The sequence below is a fragment of the Hypanus sabinus genome, chromosome X2 (genome assembly GCF_030144855.1).
Source record: "Hypanus sabinus isolate sHypSab1 chromosome X2, sHypSab1.hap1, whole genome shotgun sequence".
NCBI classification, from domain to species: domain Eukaryota; kingdom Metazoa; phylum Chordata; class Chondrichthyes; order Myliobatiformes; family Dasyatidae; genus Hypanus; species Hypanus sabinus.
The window spans coordinates 44,544,337-44,563,539 of record NC_082739.1 but is presented as its reverse complement, the minus strand read 5'-3'; the positions used below and the strand labels follow the sequence as shown (position 1 = coordinate 44,563,539).

At 35.7% G+C, this 19,203-nt stretch overlaps 1 protein-coding gene across 1 annotated transcript in view; it reads left to right on the top strand.

The window, feature by feature from the left end:
• Window positions 1–19,203, top strand: part of LOC132385268 (uncharacterized) — a 267,698-nt gene that overhangs the window by 65,036 nt on the left and 183,459 nt on the right. Inside the window, exon 16 of the mRNA XM_059957293.1 lies at window positions 3,570–3,675. Within this exon, the coding sequence (XP_059813276.1) occupies window positions 3,570–3,675 (106 nt within the window). The remainder of the gene's footprint in view (window positions 1–3,569; window positions 3,676–19,203) is intronic.

The following is a 19,203-nucleotide window of genomic DNA, read 5'->3' as shown; positions in this document are numbered from 1 at the left end:
GTATTGACGACGTATATTACCAGTATGATTGCATTGATCTTATTTTTGTGTCTCTTTATCAATAAATACTGTTAAAAATAGTACCATCAGACTTCAATGGACCTCTCCATCTTTGCTGGTAAGTGATCCAGTTACGGGGTTCGTAACAATATAAACAAATTAAGGAAGGTGTGGTAAGATGGAACCTGATTCCTTTTTTCAGTCTCAGTTCAGGGATTGAGTCTATGAAAATGAATATACTGCCCAGACTGTTATATCTCTTTCAGACTCTACCAATAGAGATTAATCAAAATCAATTCAATGAATGGAACGAGATGCTATCAAGGTATACTTGGCAGGGTAAAAGGCCTAGAGTTTGTCTCAAAACTTTGCAATTAGCAAAGGAAAAGGGGGGATGAGGCCTTTTGGAGATTATTATTTTGCAGCACAGTTGAGAGCTGTGATTTGTTGGTGCAACCCATCATATGACGCTCAATAGAAAAACATTGAGGAGCGGGTACTTCCCATCCCCATACAGGCAATTTTGGCTGATAACAACCTGCAAAGGTACATACATACTATTGTTAACCCATGGGTGAAATTGACTGCTAAAATATGGAAAACTACTATAAAAGAATATAATCTAGAGGGAGATACTGCAATTCTTAAATGGTGTGCATATGACTCGGATTTTACACCAAATAAATTGGATGCTAGATTTAAGGACAGCTAAAGGAATAACAGTTCTTTGCAACATAATGAAAGAAGGAACACTGTTCAGTTTTGAAATGCTTAAAGAGAAACACTTGTTAGAAAAACAAGATTTTTATCGGTATTTACAGATGTGACAATATGTTAATAAGATTCTTAAAAATGTAACCAAGGCAAATACATGCGTGATAGAGCTCTTTAGAAAAGCATATAATTCAGATAATGATAGTAGAATCATTTCAAGCATGTATAAGGGGTTGTCAAATCTTAAAACACATTCGACTTCATACATTAAAACAAAATGGGAGAAGGAAGGAAGGATAATTATATCTGAGGAAGAATGGACAACAATATGGAGGGAGCAATGGAAGTGTACCAGTTCACAGAAATGCAAGGAGTTTGGATGGAAAAACTTGATAAGATATTTTATTACACCCTCAGAAATCTCACTAGGATAGTAACCTGCCTGTTTGCTGGAGAAATTGTGGAAATCAAAATACAAATCATTATCATGTTTTTTGAGACTGCCCTGTTATCAAAAAATATTGGAGGGGGATACACAATGCCCTACAAAACATCTTTAAATGTGAAATACCCTTAGAGAGTAAGACCATATATGTTGGATATATACCTCAAGAATGGTTGAAAAGAGAGAAATATTTAATGAATATACTGTTGGTGGCTGGTAAAAAGACTCTTACTAGGAAATGGTTATCACAGGAGAGCCCATCTTTAAATGCATGGATGGAAATTACAATGAACATTTACAAAGTGGAGAAGTTAACAGCATCTGTTAATCATAAGCTGGAACAATTCGATTCATACTGGGAAAAATGATTTAACTACATACCTCTTAGGCCTGATTTTATTCTCACAAATCAATGAATCTGGTTTTAAAAAAAAATAAGATCACTCCCTACTTGTACATAGTTCTTTCCTTTTGCTTGTTTTTTCTTTCCACTCTTTTCTATAAGTGTGTACCTCAGATAAATACTTTGTGGAGATTTGTGATGTATATGTACAATGTCTGAAATACATCTTATGGAAGTGATTGATGATGAACTTCTAAAAATAAATAAATTACAATAAAAAGAGCATGTACAGACTTTTTTTCATGTCATTATTCCCTAAACAATACAGTATAACAACTATTTACGTAGAATTTACATTGGATTAGGTATTATAAATAATCTAGAAATGACTTAAATGTACAGGCAGTTCCCCGGGTTATGAATGAGTTCCATTCCTGAGTCCGTCTTGAAGTCGAATTTGAAGACGGAACAGGTATATCCGGTATTATTTAGCGTCAGTTAGTCAAACGTTTTTCTTATTATATAGTGCATATTTTACCTTTCTATGCATATAAAACACTTAAGAAACATACTTAAGAAATTTCAATAATTAATCACTGCGTTGCTTAGTAATAATTGTAGCATTCATCAGGGCAGGGCCTTTCATATGCTCCATTAAAATTGTTCCGATTGTTGACCGACTGTAGCCTAACGCTTTTCCAGTGACCGATGGCGTTTCACCTCTTTCCGATCGCTTTATTACTTCCACCTTATTTTCAATCGCGATCGTGATTATTTTCGTGAACAGAAACACTGCGGATTCAGAGCTGTGCCAGGTCCTAGTGTCCACCGCATGGAAGCATGTTAAAGTCCGGGGTTCCGTTGGTCCTAAAGACCACCACACTGAGACTTGACTTGAGCATCCATGAATTTTGGTATCCGCGGGGGGTCCTGGAACCAATCCCCCGTGGATAAGGAGTGCCGATTGTACAGTTGATGTTTCGGGCTGAAACCCTTTGGCAGGACTGAAGAAAAAAGCTGAGCAGTAGATTTAAAAGGTGGGCAAGGAGACGGAATGGGAAATGGTGAAGGGGGGGGGCTTGGGATGCATTACCAGGTTATTACTGAAAGGGGCTTCCCTTCCTCCATTATCAATGCTGCCCTCAACTGCATCTCTTCCAGTTCACGCACCAAAACTTTTGCCACCTTCAATGGGATCTCCCCCCCCCCCCCACCATTTTCTGCTTTCTGCAGGAAATGCTCCCTACGCTACTTCCTTGTCCATTCATCCCTCCCCATTGATCTCCCTTCTGGCACATATCCTTGCAAGTGGAACAAATGCTACACCTGCCTCTACACTTCCTTCCTCACTACCATTCAGGGCCCTAAACTGGCCTTCCAGGTGAGGCAACACTTCACCTGCGAGCCTGTTGGGGTCATTTACTGTGTGTGTTCAGTGCTTGCGGTGTGGTCTCCTGTATAGTGGGGAGACCCGATTATAGATCGGAAGACCGCTTCATGCTTCGTTGGCCAGAACAAGTGGGATCTCCCAGTGGCCATCCATTTTAATTCCACGTCCCATCCCCATTCCGATATGTTCTCCTCATGTTGGAGGAACAACACCTTATATTCTGTCTGGATAGCCTGCAACCTGTTGGCATGAACATTGATCTCTCAAACTTACGGTAATGTCCTGCATCCCTCCTCTTTCACCATTTCCCATCCCCTTTTCTCTCCCTCACCTTGCCCACCCATCACCTCCCTTTGGTGCTCCTCCCTTTCTCTTTCTTCCATGGCCTTCTGTCTCTTTCAACTTCTAAGCTCTTTACTTCATCCTTCCCCCTTCAGGTTTCATCTCTCAGCTGGTGTTTCTCTCTCTCTCCCCCACCCCCCCCAACACCTTTTAAATCGACTCCTCAGCTTTTCACTCCAGTCTTGCCGAAGGGTCTCAGCCCAAACTGTTGACTGTACTTTTTTCCATAGTTGCTGCCCGGCCTGCTGAGTTCCTCCAGCATCTTCAGATTTTCTCTTGTTGGTCATGGTGTGCTTGATTTTCAACAAAAGTGACACATTTAAATTTTATTACAGTGTAATGGCCAAGGAGATTGAGCAAGTAAGCAGTGAGTGTAAACAACCTGTATCTTACAACAACGCAGAACAGGAGGAAGAACAAAAATCAGAGATGAGTTCAAAGGTAGGAACAGTTTAAAGATGTAATACTTGGCACAAATATCTGCAAAATTTTTCCCAAGTACTTATGTTTTATACTTGGCAAGACACGGACAAATGTTCAGAGCTTAGTCTATTTCCTGAGAGTTGAGTTTGAATGTCACCATGATACCTGAGTGAAGCGATCAAATATATCTGAAGGTTTAAAAAAAAGATACTAATGCAACCTCAGAAAAGAAAGAGATTGTTTTTTTTGTAATTCAAATTTTTATTATTATTTATTCTTATTTTACAAAGCAGTGCAGCATATCATAGAGCAGATGCAGTACAGCATATTTACACAGCCATCCCATGATAGGAAAACATATAAAACTAAGAAACAGAAAAAAGTTCTAATTTAAGTTGAAATTAACATACAACCAAAATTGATCCCACGCGTCTTGCACTTTTCCCTCACTGTTAATTCTTCCCAACGTGTGTTCATATGATGAAATCTTAACCATTTCCTCGGTCCATTCCCTCACAGTGGGACGTCTGCGTTTTTTCCAGTTTTGCAAAATAATTCTTGCAGCAGTGATGAGACTCACCTTTAAAATAGTAAATATGTCATTGTTTACATTAAATGTCATTGTCCTATCACCCAGGAGTCAAAGCCGTGGGCACAAGGGCAGTGTAGGACCCGACCAATTCCCCAACAAATCAAGAACTTTACACCAAAATAGATGAACCATGGAACACTCCCAAATCATGTGAAAATATGTGCCCACCTCATTTTTACATTTCCAGCATAAATGATTATCAACAATCCCCTTTTTGTAGAGTCCAGTTGGTGTCCAGTAATATCTGTGTACTATCTTATACTGAATAAATTTCCCTCTCGCTTCCCTAATATGTCTACCCACATTTGATAGAATATTTGACCACTTATTATCTTCAATATCGCCTCCAAGATCCTTCTGCCATACTGCTTTGAGATTGTTACATGATTCACCCACAGAGTGCTGGAACTCTTTATAAAACACTGATGCTTTATGAACTTCCTGTGGTAGTGTAAAGTATTCAGTTTATGGGTTACTTTGTGGCCCACCATTCTTGAATATGCTATTAACGAAATGTCTTATTAGTAAATACTTCCAGAAATTCCCTTTATCTACAAAGTTATATTTCCTCTGCAAATCCACATATGACATAAGAATCCTGTTCTTATAGAGATCACCTTCCTATGTTGTGAGAGGATGCAGAGAGGAGAATGTGGTGCAGCCAAGCTCTGTTCTATAACTACCCTATCTAAATCAACATCAGCCCTGTGAAAGAGATTGCTATTATCTAGTTCCATAATGTGCTTATGTGAAGAAAATCTGTCATCCCTGCCTTGTCTTGCGTAATTCCAGTTTCCTCAGTGGCAAATTGGGAATAAGTAATTAATAATGTCAGTTATGACAGCTACATGCACACCCTGCAAAAAACAAACAAAACCAATAATTTTAGACTCCATGCTACTAGTCATTCGCAAATTGTTAAAACATTGCAATCTCCAATTTCCTTCTGTTATCAGACAGTGATCGCAAGCTTCCTTCAGCCAGTGGATTGGATTGGCCCATAAAGGGTAGAATTGTACAACGGAAAAGAATGCAGTACATTAAATTCTTGTTGAGATCAGATCAGATCAAAATCAGGTTTATTATCACTGGCACGTGATGTGAAATTTGTTAACTTAGCTGCAGTACAATGGAATACATAACAGAAGAAAAAACCTCAAAATATAATGATAATAAATAAATAAGTCAATTACAGTATTAAGTATATTGAATAGATTAAAATTGTGCAAAAAGCAGAAATACAATATATTAAAAAAGTGAGGTAGTGGCCAAGAGTTCAATGTCCATTCAGGGGACATTGGGGAATAAGCAGAGGGGAAGAAGCTGTTCCTGAATCACTGAGTGTGTGCCTTCAGGCTTCTGTACCTCCTACCTGATGGTAACAGTGAGAAAAGGGCATGCCCTGAGTGCTAGTGGTCCTTAATAAATGATACAGCCTTTCTGAGGCACCACCCCTTGAAGATGTCCTGGGTACTTTGTGTTAAGAATCCAGATTAAAGCTTAATATGAGAAAGCACTCAGTAGAATGGAAAGATCAGGAATCTGAATGTATTTTCAATTACATTTAAATCTTACTTCAGTTAACAGGTATGTCTAGAACACCAATAAATAGTAAAGTTGTGTAGTAACAACCAGAGCATAAGTTTTCAGAATCCACTATAATAAAAGCTGAAATATCCCTGCATGCAACAAAATGAATGGATGCCTACAAATGCAGGATGAACCTGAGAGAAAGCAAGGGAATGGAGTCCAAACAGCTACCAGAGTGGGAAGAGATATGATCAGATATCTGTGGAAGGTCTATGGCAAGGGTTCCCAACCTGGGGTCCACAGACCCCCTCGCTTAATTGCAGGGGTCCATGGCATAAAGAAAAGTTGGGAATCCCTGGTCTATGGGCCTGTACAGATAACCATCTCCCAATACTGAGACAGAAATCTAGAAAGAGAAGAGTCAGACGTGGATCATATAAATGCAAGACCAGAGTGAATTGGTTTTCATTTCTTAATTCCAACAAACTCAGTTTTTAACCATACTGTACTTTATTGAAGAGCAAGTATCTCTGCTCCCTCTGTTTCTCCCTATGAGTATGTGATCAGATATCATCTTGTCCTTTCAATATCATTGGAAAAATAAACCATTGACACCAACCAACATAAAAAAAATGAACATTAAGCTAAAAGATGGAGAGTATAGTTTCTGGAAAGTTAATCCCATGCGATTATTACTTTAAATTTTGATATGTAAGAATATAAAACTTCCCTTTAATGAAGAAAATGAATTGGCATCACTTCTAATTCTACTAACATTGTTCCACCCTTATGCCAGCTCACAGAGCCATGGCATTCTTCCAGCTATCATCCCACATTCCCATCCGTTCTGCCACCCACCTACACCCATTTTACAGTGGGTAATTAAGCTGATTGCCATTACAGTGTGGGAGAACCACACGTTCTCAGGAAGAACTTCACACTGCCGATTAGATTGAGCCCAGTTTGCTCGAGCTCTGTGGCAATGACCAACACTGAAACACTTGCCAGAGAGGGCCTTTAAAGGGCTAAAAGACGCGTCACACAGTGAAGGACATTGCAAGTTCCTGGGGTTTTGATTTTGAGAAAGTGAGCAGAGTTGAAATAGTAGCCCATTTTAAACTCCACTGTCATAAATTAAAGCCAGTTGGAATAATCTGATAGGTAGAATTTCTTCTTAATAAACTCTAAAAATTGACAGATCATTAGCAGACAATGTTGTGGGAATCGGAATTTAAAGTACTTTATTAATAAGAAAGAGATCTACAATAAATATAGGCAACAAGAAGTAAATGAGGTGCTCAAGGAATATAAAGAATGTAAAAAGAATCTTAAGAAAGAAATTTGAAAAGCTAAAGGAAGATATGAGGTTGCTTTGGCAAGTAAGGTGAAAATAAATCCGAAGGGTTTCTACAGTTATATTAATAGCAAAAGGATAGTGAGGGATAAAATTTGTCCCTTAGAGAATCAGAGTGGACAGCTATGTGTGGAGCCAAAAGAGATGGGGGAGATTTTGAACAATTTCTTTTCTTCGGTATTCACTAAGTAGAAGGATATTGAATTGGGGTGGAGTTTCAAGATGGCGACGTAAGCATCTGCCTTTTAGGCGCTCTTTATTTTTTTTTAACTATAATCACCCTTTAATTAGATCTTTTCGAACTTAATCATATGAGTTGCTACCTTTGATTGACCCTTTTTTCCTAAAATAATAGTTGATCTAATCTTGTCAAACCTAAAATGGCTACAAGTAAGAAATCGGCTAAGGATCCTGTATCCATCGACGCAATTTCTGGTCTTTTGGACATTAAACTGGATGTTAAATTTGCGGGTATGGAAAGTAAATTGGACAATAAACTGGATGCTAAATTTGCGGCTCTGGAAGGCAGACTAGAAGGTAAATTGGACAGTAAACTGTTAAGTTTGGAAAGGAGGATTACTTCGAAAATATCCGATCTTGAAGGAGTTGTTAAATCGCTTGAAACTAAGTTTCAGTCGCAGGCGTTAGAGGTTCAACAGCATGGAAATAAGATCACGACTCTTGAACAATCAATTTGTGAAAAAGCACGTACAATTGAAGTGTTAGAGAAGAAGATAGAGTCGACTGCTAAAACTTTAGATCAGTACAAGTTTAAAATTACTGATCTTGAAAATCGTTCTCGCAGACAGAATTTGCGCATCATCGGAATTCCCGAAAAAGTTGAGTCCGGTGATTTAACTGAATTTTTCTCTAAATTACTGTGGGAAATTTTCGGTGGTGAAGGTTTGAAAAATGAACCTGTTATTGACCGCGCTCATAGAGTTGCGAGGTTTTCGTCTGTGGCTGATAAACCACGAGCGGTGATTGTTCGCCTTCATTATCCTCGTGAGAAAGAGCTTCTAATTCGATTAGCTCGTAAAAAAGGTATGATCTCCTACAGAAATTATTCATTTCGAATAGTTGAAGACTACTCGTATGAAGTAATGAAAGCCAGGATCGCTTTTAAACCAGTGATGGCAGAGATTCATTCGATTGGATTTAAACAAGCTTTAATGTATCCAGCGAAGCTTAGAATGGTGCTGCCCGACAACAGTCTACACTTTTTTAACACTCCTGAAGAAGCGAAGAAATTTGTTGAAGAATATCGATCCTCTAGTGCAACTTGAACTATGAGTTACATTGAAGATTTTTTTTTGGAGAGAGGATGTCATTTCATTTTAAGTTTTAACCCTGGAAGTTGGGTTATAACTTTTTATTTTGAACTATGGGTCTGGGTCTTTTTTTTTACTACTATTATTATTGCTTATAGATGCTGTTTTAATTTTTATAATATCCTTTTTTTATACACGTTTGTATTTTGTAATAATGAATTATTTTTTCAAAATGTCGTTTCTTCTTCCCATAAGTCTTTACTTTTTATAAGCGTTTATTTGCTTGCCTGTATTTAGAAATGGAACAAAGGTTTTGAATTCTTTTTCTTTAGTTTTTTTTTATATATGTTGTAGTGTCTATTAAATCTTTTTTTTAAAAAAATTCTATTTTGATAACTTTTTTACTATATTTTCTTATTAGATTGCTGAATTTATATTCATATTTTGTAATATGGCTTTCTCAAAATGTCGTTTCTTCTTCCCATAAGTCTTGGCTTGTGAAACGTCATCTTTGTATCTGAATATGGAATTTCTTTTTTAAAGGTGTATCACATTTTTAAACTTTAATGTGCATTTTTTTTTATTAATGATTTTTCTGGTTTTACTATTTTAGTTTTTTTTTTGATTTGTCTGATATGGGTGTGTATGTGTATGTGTATATATATATATATATGTAGGTATATATATATTTTTTTTTGCAACTCTATATTTTAATTGGGGTGTTATATAGTTTTTTCTTAAAAAATTTTCTTATGGAGCTGCCATCTTGAAATGGGGGTAATATTAGTATTAGTTTATGCGCCTGCCGCTTGGCTTTCTTTCAAAGGGTGGGGGGAGGGGGGAGGGATCTTTTTTCATGCTTTTGCTTTTTATTTTTTTGCTTTTAGTTTATGGGCTGACTTTAAATTGTTAATATTGTTGAGGTGTCAGGATCTCCGGTTGCTCCTGAATCAATTTTCCTTCTTCCTAAATTGTGGGTTATGTGTCTTTTTAACCTTTTATGATACACACAATTAATATTGGTATGATGGATAAATCTATTAACTTTATCTCGTGGAATACTAATGGTTTAAATCATCCGATTAAACGTAAAAAAATATTTAAAGTATTCCATAGATTGAACGCTAATATTATTTTTGCACAGGAGACCCACATTAGGAGGGAGGATAATCAACGTTTTTTTAGGTTCTGGAAAGGACAACAATTTCACTCAAATTGTACCGCTAAAATTAGGGGTGTGTCTATTTTTATAGACGCCTCAATTTCGTTTACACATTATGAAATTATTTCTGATCCACAGGGTAGATTTTTGTTGATAACTGGTTCACTTTTTAATCGGAAAGTTGTTTTAGTTAATATTTATGCTCCAAACTTTGATTGTCCTGAATTTTTTAAACGTTTATTTACTTCTCTTCCTAATTTGAATGAATATATGTTGATTATGGGTGGAGACTTTAATTGTTGTTTGAATCCTTCGATGGATAGATCTAAACCTATTCGAACTCTTCCGAATAGATCAGCTTTACTTATTAATTCTTTTATGGTTGATTCTGGAATTACTGAAATATGGCGGTTTTTGAACCCTAAAGATAAAGAATTTTCATTTTTTTCACATGTATATCATAGTTATTCTAGAATTGATTACTTTCTTATTGATCATCGTTTATTAACAGATGTTATTGATTGTAAATACGATTCTATTGCTATTTCGGATCATGCGCCTTTGAAGTTATCTATCAAGATTTCGGATTCTTCTATCAATACTAGATCTTGGAGACTTAATGCTACTTTACTTCAAGATCCAGAATTTATTACCTTCATAAAACAACAAATTGACTTATTTTTTTCAACAAACTATAATGAAGAGATTGATAAAGGAATACTTTGGGACTCTTTCAAGGCTTTTATTCGTGGACAAATTATTTCATATTCCGCTGGTAAAAGAAAACAAAGATATTCAGATATAGCTTTATTGGTGGATAAAATTAAAGAAATTGATAAGATTTATTCCGTTACTCCTACCAAAGAACTTTATAAGAAGAGAGTTGAGCTTCAAATGGAACATAGTTTATTATTATCTTCTTCAATTGAGAATCAATTAATTAAGACTAGGGCTCAATTTTATATTCATAGTGATCGAACTGGTAAATTGTTAGCTAATCAATTAAAAGCTATTTCGACTAAGCGACAAATTATTAAAATTCGTAAACAAGACGGTAATTTAACTACTGATTATAAAGAAATCAATAACACTTTTCAAGATTTTTATAAATCTTTATATCAATCAGAATTTGACGGTGACCGGTTTACGATGGATAATTTTTTTAATAATTTGAATATTCCTAAACTGATAGATGAAGATTGTAGCTTGCTTGATGCTCCTATTTCTATGGATGAAATAAGAGAGGCTATCTCATCAATGAATTCAGGGAAAGCTCCTGGTCCTGATGGTTTTATTGTAGAATTTTTTAAAACTTTTTCTTTATTGCTTTCTCCTTGGCTATGTGAAATCTTTAATGATGCGTTTGTTAAGAAGAGACTACCTCAATCGTTTTATGAAGCTACTATCTCTTTAATTCTTAAAAAAGATAAAGATCCTACCTTATGTGCATCTTATCGCCCTATATCATTATTAAATGTAGACTCTAAGATTCTTACAAAAATTTTAGCCATTAGATTAGAAAAGGTATTACCACAGATTATTTCAGAAGATCAAACTGGTTTTATTAGGAATCGATATTCCTTTTTTAATATTAGAAAATTGATTAACATAATTTATACTTCATCACCTACAACCCCAGAATGTGTTATCTCATTAGATGCTGAAAAAGCCTTTGATAGAGTTGAATGGACATATTTATTTAATGCATTGAGAAACTTTAATTTTAGTCCTAATTTTATATCATGGATTAAATTAATATATTATAAACCTGTTGCTTCTGTTCTTACAAATAATTATAGATCCTCTTTTTTTCAATTATCTCGTGGTACGAGACAAGGTTGTCCTTTAAGTCCTTTATTATTTAATATTGCATTAGAACCTTTAGCTATTGCTATTCGTGAGTCTCCTAATATTTTTGGTATTACCCGTAATGAGAAGTTATACAAATTATCGCTTTATGCTGATGATTTGTTGTTATATATTTCTAATCCTAGTAGGTCTATTCCTGCTATTTTATCCTTGTTGGCTCAATTTGGTAGCTTTTCTGGTTATAAGTTAAACTTAGATAAGAGTGAGTTATTCCCTTTAAACGCGCAAACTTTATTGAGTGATAGGATGCCATTTAAAGTTGTTACTGATAACTTTATCTATTTAGGTATAAAAATCACCAAGAAATATAAAGATTTATTTGGACTGAATTTTTTACCTATGCTTCATCAAATTCAGCAACTTACTACTAGATGGTCTCCCTTATTTTTATCATTAGTTGGTCGGATTAATGCTATTAAAATGATGATTTTACCGAAATTTTTATATTTATTCCAAGCTTTACCAATTTTTATTCCTAAATCTTTTTTTGATAATATTGATTCAAAAATTTCCTCATTTGTGTGGCAAAATAAAAATCCTAGGTTAAGCAAAAGGCAATTACAAAAGTCTAAAAAAGATGGTGGTCTAGCTTTACCTAACTTTAGATTTTATTATTGGGCGAATAATATTCGTAACCTAATGTACTGGAAACTAGATTTGGATTCACCTGTGTGCCCACAGTGGGTAAATTTGGAATGTAGTGAGGTTAAGGGATATTCTATATTTTCCGTTCTTGGTTCTTTTCTTCCTATTGATTTAGCCAAATTCAATAAACAGATATCTAACCCTGTTGTTAAACATACACTACGAATTTGGTTTCAATTTCGCAAATTCTTTAATCTGAAAAACTTTGCTCTGGACAGCCCTATTTTATGTAATTTTTTTTTTAAACCTTCATTGACAGATCAAGCTTTTAGTATATGGAAAAGGAAAGGTATAAAATGTTTTCGTGATCTTTTTTTTGAAGGTACTTTGATGTCTTTTGATCAACTATCCAACAAATTTGAATTACCTAAATCTAATTTTTTTAGATACTTACAAATTAGAAATTTCTTACATAAAATTCTTCCATCTTTTCCTAACTCAACTCCATCGGATTTTTCAGATTTGATTTTTACTTTTAATCCTTGTCAGAAGGGATTAGTAGCTTTTATTTATAACATGATTATGAAGATACAGCCAGAAATATCGGATAGAATTAGACAAGAATGGGAAAAAGAACTTCGATGTAATATATCAACAGATAAATGGGAAAAAATTTTACAAATGGTTAATTCCTCCTCTATTTGTGCTAAACATGCTTTAATACAATTTAAAATTGTACATAGAGCTTATATGTCTAAAGATAAACTTGCCCGATTTTATTCGCATATTAATCCTCAATGTAACAGATGTCACTTAGAAGTGGCTTCATTGACTCACATGTTTTGGACATGTCCCACTTTACATAACTATTGGAAGGACATTTTTGATGTCATTTCCTCAGTATGGAATATCGATTTACAACCCCATTTTATTACTGCAATTTTCGGTATACCAAATGAAGATGGCAATCAGCTTTCCCCTTCAATCAGACGAATGATTGCCTTTGTAACATTAATTGCCAGAAGGTCTATATTACAAAACTGGAAAGAAGTAAATCCTCCTACTACATTTCAGTGGTTCTCCCAAACTATTTCTTATCTGAGTTTGGAAAAAATCAGAAGCACTATCTTTGATTCTTCAATTAAATTTGAAGAAACCTGGGGACCATTTATTCGACACTTTCATATGAATTAATTTGGCTTATTTCAGATCCTTTTCTCTACTTATACTTGTTCAGGTATGGAGTTCTGGAGTTCTTTTCTTGACACCTTTATATATTTATAAAGTGCTATTATTGCCCATGTTAGTTTTAGTTTAGTATTTTTTTTCAATATATATTTTTTCTCATATATAATTTCAATTTTTTTTTTTCTTCTTTTTTCGACGATTATTTTTGTTTTTCATATATATTTATATAGACTTGATTTATGTACCTTTTGTTGATGGATGTTTTAATAGGATATTATTATCCTATTACTAATGTAATCTCAAGTTTATTGAATCTGTAATCTATTCATTATTTTGTGTTGTTTTTTTTTATATATGAAATTTAATAAAAAGATTGAAAAAGAAAGAAGGATATTGAATTGTGTAAGGTAAGGGAAACAAGTAGGGTAGTTATGGAAACTATGAATATTAAAGAAGAGGAAGTACTGGTGCTTTTAAAGATTATAAAATTGGATAAGTCTCCGGGTCCTGACAGGATATTCCCTAGGACCTTGAGGGAAGTTAGTGTAGAAATAGCAGGGGCTCTGACAGAAATATTTCAAATGTCATTAGAAATGGGGAGGATTAGAGTAATGCTCATGTGGCTCCATTGTTTAAAAAGGGTTCTAAGAGTAAACCTAGCAATTATCGGCCTATAAGTTTGACGTCAGTGGTGGGTAAATTAATTGAAAGTATTCTTGGAGATGGTATATATAATTATCTGGATAGACAGGGTCTGATTAGGAAAAGTCAACATGGATTTGTGTGTGGAAGGTCATGTTTGACAAATCTTATTGAATTTTTTGAAGAGGTTACTGGGAAAGTTGACTAGGGTAAAGCAGTGGATGTTGTCTATATGGACTTCAGTAAGGCCTTTGACAAGGTTCCGCACGGAAGATTAGTTAGGAAGGTTCAATTGTTAGGTATTAATATTGAAGTGGTAAAATGGATTCAACAGTGGCTAGATGGGAGATGCCAGAGAGTAGGGGTGGATAACTGATTGTCAGGTTGGAGGCCGGTGACTAGTGGTGTAGCTCAGGGATCTGTACTGGGTCCAATGTTGTTTGTCATATACATTAACAATCTGGATGATGTTATTGGATTAGTAAGTATGCAGATGAAACTAAGATAGGTAGTGTTGTGGATAATGAAATAGGTTTTCAAAGCTTACAGAGAGGTTTAGGCCAGTTAGAAGAGTGGGCTGAAAGATGGCAGATGGAGTTTAATGCTGGTAAGTGTGATGTGCTACACTTTGGTAGGAATAATCAAAATAGGACATTCATGGTAAATGGTAGGGTATTGAGGAATGCAGTAGAACACAGTGATCTAGGAATAATGGTGCATAGTTCCCTGAAGGTGGAATCTCATGTGGATAGAGTGGTGAAGAAAGCTTTTGGTGTGCTGGGCTTTATAAATCAGAGCATTGAGTATAGGAGTTGGGATGTAATGTTAGAATTGCACAAGGCATTGATGAGGCCAAATTTGGAGTATTGTGTGCAGTTCTGGTCACTGAATTATAGGGAAGATGTCAACAAAATAAAGAGAGTACAGAGGAGATTTACTAGGTATAATTCGTGATTTATAAATTACAGACTAACACATACAAAACGCTGGAGGAATTCAGCAAGTCAGGCAGTATAGAGAGAAAAGAATAAACAGCTGATGTTTTGGGTTGGGACTCTTCATGAGAACTGAAAAGTGAAGTGTTTATTTCCCTGCATAGATGCTGTATAACCTGCTGGATAGGCTTTTTCCATTGAGAGTAGGGGAGATTCAAACAGGAGGACATGAGTTGAGAGTTAAGGGGCAAAAGTTTAGGGGTAACATGAGGGGAAACTTCTTTACTCAAGAGAGTGGTAGCTGTGTGGAACGAGCTTCCAGTAGAAGTGGTAGAGGCAGGTTCAATATTGTCATTTTAAAACAAATTGGATAGGTGTATGGATGGGAATGGAATGGAGGGTTATGGGCTGAGTGCAGGTTGGTGGGACGAGGTGAGAGTAAGCGTTCGGCACGGACTAGAAGGGCCGAGATGCCTGTTTCCATGCTGTAATTATATGGTTCAAATTATCGTTGACTGTGTTCCCAAAAACTAGAATGCCTGTTGGTAATTGTGAAAGCCAAGCTGCATTTTATCTTAGAAGTAATTAGTATTGAATTATTATAGAATTAATTATTAATACAATTATTGAACTTGTATTCAGTTAGACACTCGCCATTAGTTACCCATCCCTAACTGGCTTTGAAATGAATGTGAGCCATTACTTTTGACTGTCTGTACACAACCTATGGTGTCTATATTCTCACAAGTACCAGAATTTCTGCCAAATGGTACAAAATATAAAAAGGTAAGGGAACAGACGCTGTAAGAAAATGAAATACCAATCTTTTGATTTCTCTGTGGTGGCAAACTCAGCAGGATTGCTGGCTTTTGAGCTTGCTACCACAGTGAAGGCTCTGGACTGCAGACATCCAGGCAGCAAGGAGAAAGCAGCTTCAATTGCACATCCAACAAGGCCTGATGAGGGAGCTATAGATTCTCGAAGTTATGGAGGAAAATATTTTGCCCACTGTTATATACCCTTAGGGTTCATTTTTTCTGTGGACTGTCGCTTTAAAATGCCGGGAGAATGAGACTGACTTTTGGACACTGTTTGAGCTGCTCCAGAGAGAGCGAGAGGTGGAGTTATTTGATGGACAATGAATGTTTATGGTTTCTTGCGGCTTGTTTTGAATATACAAGGACACACAGACACGTGCTCATTGTCAAGATGGATTTGGTCAATGGAAGACACCAGTGAGTCAGTCTCTGGTAAAAATAATCAAAAGAAAGTGATAAATATGGAGATTATGTTTGATAAAATGACAAAAAGACAGGAAAAAATGGAAAAGAGAATTATAGATTTGGGAACTACAACGGAAGACATGGTTGAAAGAATAAAATAGAAGATGATATTACTGCCTGGACATCAGAAAGAAAACAATCGTTGGAAAAAATGGATAAGCTTGAAAATTTTAGTAGACGAAACAATATTAAAATTGTTGGACTTAAAAGAAGATATAGAAGGAGAAGATCCAATAAATTTTTTTCAAAAATGGATCCCTGAAAAATTGGAAATGGAGGGAGAAACTCTAATTGAGATTGAAAGGGCTCATAGAGCCTTAAGGTCAAGACCTCAAGCTGATCAAAATCCACGATCAATTTTGATAAAATGCTTAAGATACCAAGATAAAGAAAAGATCCTGAAGGCGGCTGCCCAATGTGCCAAAAAGAGAAACGGGCCATTGATGATAGCAGGAAAGACAGTTCTTTTTTATCCTGATATAAGTTATAACCTTTTGAAGAGAAAGAAGGAATTTAACCCAGCGAAAAAGGTTTTATGAGAAAAGGGCTATAAATTTATAATGCGTCACCCAGCAACATTGATAAATTTTTTGGAGGAGGGAAAAAGATGATTTTTTACCGATTATCGAGAAGCGGAGGAGTTCGCACAAAAACTTCCATCTAATCGCTAATTACACATAGAGATTTCCAAGCGTAATGGATTAAAGATGAAGATAGAGACAGTGAATGGAAGTGATGGACATTTAAGGATGATACAGGGGAGAAAAGCAAAATTTCAGAAATACTAATTGAAAATAGTATTTTTTTCTTATGTATATACTTTTTTATGTTACGGGAGGCTGGGGAGCTTTGGATTGATTATGACTGGATTCACGTGTGTAATCATGGCGATCACCATGACCCGTACAGTGGGGGGGGGGGTTATTTTCTTTTTTTCGCTGTACGCCACTTCACTTTTACTAAAGACCTACATTAGTAACCTGTTTTTGCATTACAAAGAGGATTTTCACTTTTACGAAAATTTTTCCCATATAAATTAATGGTTTTTCGCTTTACGCCATTTTGGTTTAAGAAATGTTTCATAGGAACGCTCTACCTTTGTAAAGGGGACACACACCTATATTCCCATTTCCCATTTGAATTTTTGTAATTTGTTGTTTAGAGTGTCTTAATCGGTTGACTAAAAACTTGCTGGATTTATCACCATGAATATAAAATCTACTCTTGTTTTCAAGAAGTTGACATTCAACTGGTTGATTGGAAATAAGGCCAAATTTAGTTTGAAATTCATATATAATCACTCTAAGTGGGTCTTTCTTTTCAGATTCACAGTATTATTATTTGACCCCTCAAATATGCTTTCATGGCATCCCAGACAACCTGGGATGAGATTTTAGATGACATGATAGTGTTTAAGAAAAAAGTTATCTGGTCCTTCATAAATTTTACGAAATCATTATCCGATAACAAGGTCAGATTAAAATGCCAATGTTTATTCATTTGAGGAAGACCAGAAAATTTATAGACAGGGTAACTGGAGCATGATCCAAAACCAATATACTCTGATAATCACAAGAGTGAACAGATGGAATCAGCTGGTTATCCATTTAAAAATAATCAATTCTAGTAAAAGTATGATGGACATGTGAAAAGAAGGAATAATCTCTCTCAGTAGGATGGAAAAAACACCTCACATCAGAGATACCATAGTTAGAAAGAAAAGAATGAATAGATAAAGCAGATTTACTAGGTAGTTCCTAGAGGACGATCGACCCAAAACTGGATCTAACCAACAATTAAAGTCACCACCCAATATAAGAGAATATAAACTCACGTCAGGCAATAAAGAGAAAAAACATGCAAAAAAGTTCACATCATCCAAACTAGGAGCATACAGGTTAGCTAATATCACCCTAGTATTTTGCAATTTCCCAGAGACAATAATAAAAAGACCGTTTGTATCAGATACTCGAAGCTCAAAGGGAACATATTGATTAATGAGGATAGAATCCCCCCCCCCCCCCTTCACCGGCTTTAGCTGGGAGAGAAGAATGGAAGTGCTGTCCCATCCACCTTGACATAAGATAAGAATTATCAAAGCTTCGAATATGATTTTCTTGCAAAAAAGCAATGTCAGCTTTGAGTTGCTTAAGATGTGAAAACACATTCCTTCTTTTAACAGGATGGTTCAATCCCTTTACATTCCAGCTTATAAAGTTCAATGGACTAAGCATTGTCATTTAAGAGAACATAAAGGGTAGTAGGCATAAACAAGATCAAACATTCAGATAATAGCTCTGGGGCAAAAGTATAAGTCAAGAGAATCAGGACAAGAAAATGTCCTGAATAACAAATAACTTCTCTATCAATGTATGGTGTTGGCACTTAGAGAACCCTGCCCCCCCCCCCCCCCCCCCCGAATCCCAAAACAAGTTAGCCACCAAGAAAAAGCAGCAAGATCTTCGGAGAAAAAAAGACACCCCAAAACTCAACTTTCAGTTTCGTAACATTATCATAAGCTCTGTTTAACTAATAATACAAAAACTAGAGAACTTATGCACTACAAATCAAAGTTATACATACAGAGAAACAATTCCATCAAGAAGTATTAAACTGAATTCAAAATAATAATCCAGAATAGCCTACCTGCGAGAAACTATGAAAAAAAGTACAGCAATTTAAAAAGAAAGCAGAAAACCAGAAAGAAGAATTTTTTTTTTTAATAGTACTTATCGGCTATTTTAAATAATCAGATGGAGTCTGATGAAGTCGATATGGTGGGGAGACCTTCAATAAATTTCTGAGCTTCTGCAACCAGGTTAAACCATTTTTGTCCCCTGTATTACTAGTTATTTAGAGATGGGCTGGGTGATGCAGAGAGGGCCTGAATCCACGATTTAAAACTCTTTCATAACTTCTTTATACTCGGTGCATATCTTCAAAACTTGAGCATAATCTTCAAAAATACGGACAGAGTGACCCCTGAAATCCAATTTTCCCCTCCAACGTGCTTCCATGATCAGAAGGTTTTTCACCTGATATCAATGGAAACAGAGAGTAACTGGACATGGCCTAGAGCCCAGCTTGGGCTTGCCAGAAATGTACAGTGCGCTCTGTCTAATTTGGGTGGGGCTG